Here is a 10,094-nt window from a genome sequence, read left to right as displayed (position 1 = left end):
GAGAGAGAGAGAGTGAGAGAGAGAGAGAGAGAGAGAGAGAGAGAGAGAGAGAGAGAGAGAGAGAAGATCAATAAGAAAATGTATTTCCAACCTTCGGACATCTCTTTAGAGGAGGAGGAAGGACAAAATGGGGCAAAATTGCATTGCAGTTCAAGACAACAAGAGAGCAAAGCCTCTTTGAATCTATTTCACCAGAATACCGATATAATCAGAGAGCTCTTTTGTTAAACACAAGGTCGACGTTGAAGAGTACACGGGTTGGTCTCACTTATCCCATGTGCAATTTATTTACTTCATGGCAATTAGAGTGTAGGTTGCTCATATTATCAGCTACCATTACTTATTTGCATGTCTGCGTGTTGCAGTTTTTGCAATAACTGACTTAACATGTGTTAGCAAGACTGTGTATGAGTCCACTAATATGTTTCCTTTTATTTTGTTGTTGTTTAGGTTTATTTGTGAAATGGGTTTATTTATTGATTTATTTTTCAAGTCTGGGTTTTCTTTTTAAATGATTCCATATATCATATTGTCATTGTGTGCCTTGTCTTTCATGTGCCCCTGCGGCAACACCCCTTAAAGCAGGGGGGTCAAACTCATTTCACATTGTGGGCCACATATAGCCTCTGTAGATGTAAAGTGGATGTAAGTGATTTAAATTATACCATACTCTGCTATAAATAACCAAAATCATGTCTTTCCTTTGTTTTGGTCTAAAGAAGCACAAGAACATTAGGAAAATGTTGAAATTTAATAAACAGATCTAGCGGATACTCCATGAATTGCACCTTGTTAAAAGTAGTCATTCCGTGTCTCTTATGAATTTTTTCACTTTTAAATTATCCTGTGGGCCTGATCGAACCTCCTTGTGGGACGGTTCCGGCCCGTGGGCCGTATGTTTGACATCACTGCCTTAAAGGGACAATAAAGAGTTTCTGAGTCTGAATCTTTTGATTCTGATACGAAAATGGGTATCTGGGGACAGTGGTAGGGTGAGTGGGTAAACTAGGTTACCACTCACTAAATCCAAAGTATGCAGTGTTGGTGGATGCTCTTGTTTATTCAATAATCTCAACTAAATATTTCTTCAAGGTTTGTCTGCCTTCTCAGTCCATTGAACCGACAGTCTAACTTTTCTAGCAAATAATCCTTTATCAACACTTAGCCCCAAGCGTCGGATGCCTCTTAATCCGCAGATTGAATGTGAGAGGGGACTTGTCATATATTTTCAGTCAGCAGGTGCTCTGTGTGCATGAATTCCAAAGCATAATAGTCCATGGTCTGCACGTTCTTTAAGTGCTGATGAAGATGGGCTCAGGCGGCGCATCCTCAGTACGTATGGATATACGGTATGCATGAGCCACAGTTCCTGCAGATGGGAATAATAACCCAGCGATAACAGCACCTGCAGGAACATCCATGTTGCTGATGCATTATAAATCATTCAAGCCATCTTTTTCAAGGCAATACCCTCTCGTAAATGTTGACGTTTCTCTGTAGAGCAAATGTTGTCGGATGATGGGGGGGGCCCTAAACTGCAGACATTGAAAATTGATCAGGCAAGTGTGTGGGAAGGTGATATCCCGGGCTCTACAAATTTACCCTTTGACGTTTGGTTTACAGCACTGTCATCGGAAGCCTTGCTGCCTATAGCTATATTTGCCTCTGTCCTTTTCCTTTTCTCTTAGTCCAGGGAATGTTTGGATCTATATTGGTCATATCTACACCAAAGGGAAATGGGGAAAATGCTGCATTGCAATAAGCACAACATGAATTTTTTATCATGTGACTATGTTCCTTTGGATGCAGATTTTTCTCTTTGTGTGAAGTTTAGTCTTGGGAATGGGACTGGGTGGAAATATGACAGTTGGTGGCTGCTACAAAATGTCATTACTGTTACACTGGTTTGAATCAGAGTTGGCTTTATGTGTCCCGAAATGTATTGTTGATTGATTTAAACTTACTTTTTACTTATACTTACTATACTTATACTTTTTATTTGTTCAAGCAAACCACATTTTTGAGATAGGCTCCGGTATTCCCACGACCCTTGTGAGGAGAAGCGGATTAGGAAATGGATGGATGAATGTTATCACTGTTACTATGATCATTATGATCATGATGATGATGATTATGATGAAGATGATGAAAACCTGACATATGAGAGAAAAAAAGGGCAAATAAGGAATCATACTCCCCCCGCAAAAAAAAAAAAAATCACAAAGTAAGATTTGCATCTGTGATTAAAAAACAGAGCAATGCTAATTATCAAACACATCATGACAAGTCATCATTAATTATTTGGTCCAATGGTGGCACTTGCAAAAACTCTTGTCACATTTATGTGAGCAGTTTTATGTCAGGACACAAAAGCTCCCCGGCAGTCAATAAATATGACGGTCTTAAAGTAGAAGGAAGCACACTGGTGAGCTGTCAGGAAACTGTCATTAATTCTCCTGTCTTCTTCTTTTGTAGCACGGGATAGAAGATCTGACAAGCGAGGAGAAAGGATCTCTCTCTAAGGAGAGGAACTGCAAAACTGTTTCTCATCCACTCCAAGCCACCGGAGCCCAGTATATCAGCCCATGATTGGCCTTCCCGTGGCCCGACTGCACGTCTAAGCTAAGGCAGAGGAAAGTTGTATGTTGGTGGCTTGCACTCGCTCTCGAGGACCATGTGGTTTTCGCCGAGGAGAAGTCGTACCCCCTTGCAGAACTGGAAAAGATCCCAGACTTCCCCCGGCATCATCTCGTCTTTGTGGCTATTAACTTTTTGCTGGTGCTTTGTGGCAGTGAGGGGTCAGAGCTACCACCCCACCGTCAACACCCAGTATGGCAAACTGCGAGGAGTGAGGGTGCCTCTACCCAGTGAGATCCTTGGGCCGGTGGACCAATATCTTGGGGTCCCTTACGCTGCCTCCCCGGTTGGGGAAAAACGCTTCTTGCCACCCGAGCCGCCATCGTCCTGGTCAGGGACTAAGAATGCCACCCACTTTGCTCCAGTGTGCCCCCAAAATATTCACAACGCTGTTCCAGAGATCATGATGCCCATTTGGTTCACCTACAACCTGGATATAATTACCACTTACATCCAAGACCAACACGAGGATTGTCTTTATCTTAACATCTATGTTCCGACAGAGGATGGTGAGTGTGTCTAGCAGTCAGGATGAAACCCCTTCTGTCTTCCCTCTCTCTCACTTCTTTTTTGTTGTTGTTGTTGTTTCTTTGCGCGAGCATGACCTGTTGTCTGGCGCATGCTATGTCTGTGTCAGTCATCTCAACTTACCGTCTTTGGTCTTTTCATCGACCCTCAATTTTCATGTCACACTTAAAGGTTCCTCTTTTGATGACTAAATGACTTATAATGACAACATTTGAATCAAAGAAGGGAGACATTGGGTTGTGCACTTTTCCTACCCTCACTGTCTTGACGGATATTAGTGACAAGGTGCTTGCCTCATAAGTGAATGATCTTCTCGTAGGTTGGTGAAATGCTCTGTCTGGTACATGAGAGGCCTGTGGCATCAGCCTAACCTATGTAAGACCCTTTACTCTCCTCTTGAAATGGAGATCTCATCAAAAAGCCACGCATTTTAGATTTGGTTGCTCTGAATGGCCCTTGTCAGGGCACCAATGGAAAACCGCACAGCAAAATAGGCTTGACCTATGAAGTGCTCACTCATTCAAATGATTCGAACTGACATCACTTCAATTTGCGGTAGCTCTAAATGGTGAAATCTGACCAGCGACTGCGTGGCCTGTAATGGGTCTTAAATAGAAGTGCATGTGAATATGGGCTTCCTGTGTCCCAGGATGCAGCAAATTCATTCCACCACTTCGGAATATTTCTGCAACGACCCCCACTTACTTTTTCAACAGGTCCTCTGTCGTTTCTTGTTGATGACTTGGGTGATGGGGTGGGCGATGGGGGAGGGGCGGCGGATGTCTGACAGATTTGTTGCATGTTACCTGCAATATTTTCCAGAGCTATCTGTTATTTTGGAGTATTTTTTTTTCCCATTCATTTTACAGTCAAAAGAATATCCAAGGAATGTGCCAGGAAACCCAACAAGAAAATGTGTAGGAAAGGAGGTAGGTAAACAACCCCACGTGAAAAGAAATGAAATGAAAGCAACAGAGGAGGGCGGCGCATCCTTCCAAAGCAGCCAATATCAGCGTCAACCAAGTCTCAAGTCAAAGTTCTTATGGGCATGAACGCAAGAGCCGCATCATCCTTGAAAACGAATGCAACAGATCAGCCAGCACTTGCGCTGCCTTGCATGAGGCTGCGCATGCATGCACTGGTGTACCCGGGAATGGAAAAAATAAACAGGTCACAAAATAAATGTTGGAGCTTTGACAGGCAATCAATGTCTAAGAATAACCTGCATCTTATTTTCGATGTGATTGTATATGTCCTTTATTTTCATGTTCACCACAACTGTGGATGAAATCAGAGGCAAGAGTGAGAACTGCTGAAATTAAACTGTCAAATTTGAGCTTTCTATGCAAAGTAGTGTTTCAAGTCTACCTCAAAGTAAACTGATAGCACTTTGGACGCAAGCCTTTTTCAAGAATTTGTCCTGCAAGACACGTAAAAACAAATCAGACTTGGCCGTAACTACCACTCTCGAAAACAGACGTTCTCAGAACTGCTTATTAGGATATTCTTCCAAAGGAATGCCAGGTGAGCAAACCTGATATATTCCTCCGACTCACTGTTATGAAATTGTTGCAGATGATGGTGTTTTTGAAAGAATATATCCCAATTGAGTCAAAAAGTGCACTGCTTTCAAATGTTGATTCAACTAGTGTAAAGGAGAACAGCAAACAAAAGTTGAGAAAACTCGTCTCTGTGGTGCGTCGAAAGAAGGAAGACTCCACAGCGATTTCGATGGAAAACAATTGATCACTTAATCGATTTAATTTTCCTTTGTTTTGGTCAAGGAAATGTAATCAAATTTCCATCCCAGCACGGCACATCCAGAGGCAGTGTTTCCACGCGGATGCTCAAGAAACCTGACCAGCTCCCTCTTAAAAATGTCCAGCGCATGAGAATATAATAGAATGTTTAAATATCCATAACATTTCCTCCCGAATGCTCATGAGATCATGTTGCCTTTCAATGCATTTTTGTTTTTACTGTTGAAATGGTGTTATTGTGGGATTTCACTGGTAATAAAGCTTTAATATACCCTTGCGGTCAAAGATACAAGAGCAATGATAGATGGAAAGACTCCAGTTTCACTTCAAGCGCCTGTGAAAATCACAGTGTTTTGTAAAATCACACGGCTAATTCCCAAAGCGTGCCCTACAGGACTTAACAATTAGCCTTTAGATTGATACAGAGCAGATCTTGCTCCACATAAATTTGGTTCCCAATTTCCATAGAAGCAATAGGCAGCGTGTGGCCTCACTCCGTGCACCCATACAGTCTACTTTGGTAAACCAATTTTATTTGAGACAGGCCCTCCAGGCACTTCTGCTTCAGAATTAGTCCCAGATGTAGAATATGCACAGAAATATCTCTTTAATATTACCGTTCCTCTTGATTTTTTTTTTCCAATTATCTCCCTTAGGTTCAGTAATGGGTAAATGGTTTTATTGTACGTTTCGTGTATTAGTTTTCTGACACAATGATAAGAGAAAAGCCGGTTTAACATAGCCCCCCTGCTGCCATAAACACGAAGGGTGTCACTTACTCTCAAACCCTCGTTTCATTTTAATGACACTTTTTTTTTTTTTAAACAAGTATGTCGTCTAATCTTAGCTTATGTTGAATTAGTGGTGCTAATGAGGCAGAAATTATCCTTCTTAGGTAATGCAGGAATCTACCTACATTACCCGACATGCTTTTAGCTTGCTAAATGGTTGTCTGAAATATTTACAATCAAAACACTGCATTTCAAATGAAACTGTTATTCCAATTGTAAGATTTGAAGCAAACACTAAAAATATGACAAATGGGGGAATTCTGTGGTTGTGTTTAAATGGTTGCAAAGCTGGAGGCCTGGAGTAGAGTCATAGTCAGTGCTAATAACGTTTTAATTCCCAATTTTACGTTATCTATAAATATGATTCCCCTGGAGGAAAGCATGATTAATCCTCAGAAATAAGGTAATGTGGTAGCTTTTTCCCCAGCATCAGCCTTCTTGCCCAGCATGAAGTACATTTTGTGCATAGTAATGCTCATCAAATGAGGAAAAATAACCACGAACCTTGAGAAACACACCACAAGAAGACAGTTGTATGTTTAGTTGACTTGCTGCTTTAGGATGCCTCTTCATATAATAAGACTTTTATCATTATTATTATTATTTATGTATTTTAAAGCATAGGCATTCACCTTGCGGTCCCGCAGAGGTTGTTCCACATTTTTCCGATTTGTCTAAAGAATAAAAAATTAACAAGTACAAAAAGTTCAAAAATAAATGTATGCCTTCTCTCATCATACATTATCAGCGCTGCTCTTTGGTAAATTTGATGAAATTTGTCTCTTTGGTGTTGACTCAGATTACACCTTCTTCGTTTGCTTTAATAACGAACTACGTGTCTTAAAAATCTGAGCAGGTTGTCAATGAAGTTCTGTGGAGGTGGTCAAATGTGCTAGCGAAGCACTGTAGTCTCCCTGTTCTCCCCTTCTCGCTTATAATGCTCACGCAGGGCCTTTAGGGCACCTGAGACGGCGGCCATGTTTTCAACAGTGTATTTTAATGCCCATTTTGAAACATTACAATAAAAAATGTAAATAGAAACAGAAACAAAAACCTTGTAACCAGGCAGCATTTACGGTACATCTTACTTTAAGAGCCAGCAAAATTAATGCGACCTGAAGGTGAATTTACTGTAAGTCAACCCCCCCACAGGAAGTGAATGAGATTTTGCCCAAAGACAGCTGAGATAGGCTCCAGCACGGCCTCGATCCTTGTGAGAGTAAATAGATTGGAAAATGGATGGATGAGTGTGTGTGTGTGTGTGTGTGTGTGTGTGTGTGTGTGTGTCTCTATAAATATATATATATATACATATATGGAGAGAGAGAGAGAGAGAGACACACACACACACACACACACACACACACACACACACAGAGCATTCCATCAGTACTGATGGATTATGTTCATCGATCCGACATTGACCGACACCCATTTTGCTGGCGAATGATGGGAAACTTCAAAAAACTGACGGAATAAGCACGAATGGAAGTGAGTTTTCATCCGTCACCGGAATCGTCACTAACCAGGTCAGTCCTGACGGACCTCCTGAGTCCATCACTGATAGACACCTGTTTCGCTGATAACTGATGGAAACACGCGTGTCTTGTGTGCGTTTGTTCGCGGGGGTGATGACTCTGAGGTTGCTTCGAGTGGGGCAGAGGAGGGGTTCCTCCTCCTCCTTTAGAAAAAAATAAATAAATGACCTACATGTGGTTAGGTTGGCTGCTAAATCTCAGTTACCATTCTCCGAGCCGTCCTGGCCGGTGTTTGGTTCCAGATTAACTGGCACCCGATTCCAGCTTTGGCTGTTCGAGCAACGTCAGTCCATCAATTTTGTGTTGTCACAGGGTACATGGAAATTGTTCAACAGCATACATTTTTCATTTATTCAGTACCCCCCCCCCCACACACACACACACACAAACACATACACCGAAAGGTCAACGTTTGCTGAAAGAATTACCTGTCTTACAGGAAACGCTTTAAAGACGAAGACAAATTTGGGCTTCGCTTCCGCCTGAACGTGATATCAGTCCCCACGGCTGTCTTCTCAGCATCGCACAGGATTGAGCTTCAGTCAACGTTGCAGTAGTGGGATATGCAACAGGCTAGTTTATAATGACATTGTGGAATTAACAATGGCTCACTATGTCTCCCATTTCAGTCTACCTTGCGCTAGGTATACAGTTTACAGTATTTAAAATGGAACTCTGTCAAAGTTGACATATTTTGATACCATCAAAAGGCCTTCACGGCAAAGAAAATAGAAGAGTGGAAGAAATGCGATTTACTGTTCGAGGGCATCACAGGGCTTTAAAAATAATGTTTTGCCAGTAACGTCACTCATTATGTTGCTTTTATGCAGCATTCCATTACGGCCTAAATCTAATGTTGTGTTTTGCTTCTTTCAAAAGCTGTCTTTGATGTAAAGTTAAACGACTATCGGACAAAGTATCGTAAACAATAACATGATCTGCCTGCAATTCATATCTCTGTTGATGGAAGCATTGAGACCAAAAAATAAGTTCTTTTATTCATTATGCCGACGTATGTTTTAAATGAACGGACGGATTAATCGGTTATCAGAATTAGTTTCTACCCCATATCAGATAAGCTTTTCACTGGACAACAGTGGCTAATGTTTATGTCTTACCACAGGGGTGGCAATCTGAATGGATGCAGGCAATGTAAACCATGTCATCATCTCCGTAGCTCACCTTCTTCTATCAAAAGAACAAAAGAAAGAATAATATAAAACTTTGGCCGTATTAAGGCAGAGAAAAAGTATAAGTCACCTGCCATGAACTAGCCGCACATCTTGATTGAGTTTGAGGGTTTGGAGACATGAAGCTGCAATTAAGTGTAATAAAAACATGCAGCTTAATCGTTCAGGGGAAGGGAAGCAATTAGTGCTCGTATCACTCAGTATTCACATGATATGAAGGCAAAAACAAAGGATGACCAGATGAGCCATTGATTTACAAACTAATGCCAGTTGGGATTTTTGGTTCAGACACTTAAAACCTTTCCTGATGAATTCATTAATGCACTGATCCAAACATTAATGCGGACTGAATGATGGGGAAATGAAAGACCAATGTGTCAGGCTGTATAAGAGGGAGGAGAGACACTAACTCACAGCTTATCTCATTGAAACACCTCCACTTACTCTCATATTCCTGGTGACTTGAAGCGTGCAGAAATTCGCTCACCAGTTTTCTGAAAATTTAAATTGGTGATAAAATTGGGATCCGGCCAGCTGGGGACAACAAATATGACATTACGTTTTTCTTTTGCTCTAAGGGTGAGCAGTGTTTGCGGCTGTTCCAATTTGAAAGGACAGGCTTTTCCTTTAAAAGAGTCTCACAGGAGTAAATTGACTGACAGATGATTTTCTTAAAGTCTCACTCTGTTGATGTGATTCTCTTGAGGCAGAGTTCCGGTGCTAAATTGGTTATACTTTCTGTCATTTGTTCTTTCTGTTTGTAAAATTTAACTCCATTGCAGGTCTCTTTCACTGTGTCGAAAAATTCTTCTTCGATTTTTTCACAACAGTCTCTCTGAGAAACAGCTTTTAAGAGACACTCGTCTTCCTTCCCCAAATTCAGCTTTCACCATGAGTCTATTTGAGAAAAGTGCAGCCAAATCTATGCTCCGTTTGCTTCTATTGTGGGCCATCCAAGTATCCTTCCTATCAAGTCTGTGGACTACTGCAGCTGAAATTGGTGCCAGGGCTGAACAATCCCATCCCAAGGTTTGCAAACCTCCCAATTAACGAGAAACTTTGGACACTTCTCAATCGTACTCGATGCTGGGCGAGAGAGCATGAATGCTGTGAAATGCATCCAATCCCGCTTCGACCGCAGTATGTCTTGTCATAGCAGCCAGTAAGACTCCACCGTAATCTGCTGGTTGGCCCACGACAAAGTGCCAAAGGAAAAGAGGGGCAGGCCAAGGAAGTCTCTGCAGCAAGAAGAATGGGCGAACATTTTCCAACATGACAGTAAACATTGGCCTTTGTGGTTTGACAACAGTCAATGCCTTCCTTTGAATACGACGGCTATGAGTTCTATAGTCTAGCCGGGACGCTCACTGACCCGAGTGAGTCAAGTCACATTGATTTGTGATGCAAGACTTGACCTAAGCAGGAAGTTCCACACACACACACACACACACACACACACGGAGCCACATTCTGTTGCCTCTAGTATATCTATTAGCACAGTCAAGCAGCCTGTGCAGAGAATTAGAATTTATTTGTTTGATTCTTTTTAATTTTTCCCGAATTTAACACCGGTGATAGGCTCCAGCATGCCCGCTACTCTCGTGAGGATAAATCGGCTCAGATAATGAATGGATGGTCTCATATATATAT

At 41.6% G+C, this 10,094-nt stretch overlaps 1 protein-coding gene across 2 annotated transcripts in view; it reads left to right on the top strand.

Annotated features, from left to right (window-relative positions):
- Positions 1-10,094, top strand: part of nlgn3a (neuroligin 3a) — a 189,002-nt gene that overhangs the window by 34,824 nt on the left and 144,084 nt on the right. Inside the window, exons 2-3 of one of the 2 annotated variants that reach the window (XM_019870047.1) lie at positions 2,476-3,146; positions 4,035-4,094. In XM_019870047.1, the coding sequence (XP_019725606.1) occupies positions 2,675-3,146; positions 4,035-4,094 (532 nt within the window). In that variant the 5' untranslated portion in view covers positions 2,476-2,674. The remainder of the gene's footprint in view (positions 1-2,475; positions 3,147-4,034; positions 4,095-10,094) is intronic. The other variant, XM_019870048.1, reaches the window with a different exon arrangement.

Source organism: Hippocampus comes, unplaced genomic scaffold, assembly GCF_001891065.2.
Source record: "Hippocampus comes isolate QL1 unplaced genomic scaffold, H_comes_QL1_v1.1 scaffold9, whole genome shotgun sequence".
NCBI classification, from domain to species: Eukaryota; Metazoa; Chordata; class Actinopteri; order Syngnathiformes; family Syngnathidae; genus Hippocampus; species Hippocampus comes.
The sequence above is the reverse complement of the archived record's forward strand: the minus strand, read 5'-3'. Positions and strand labels throughout refer to the sequence as shown.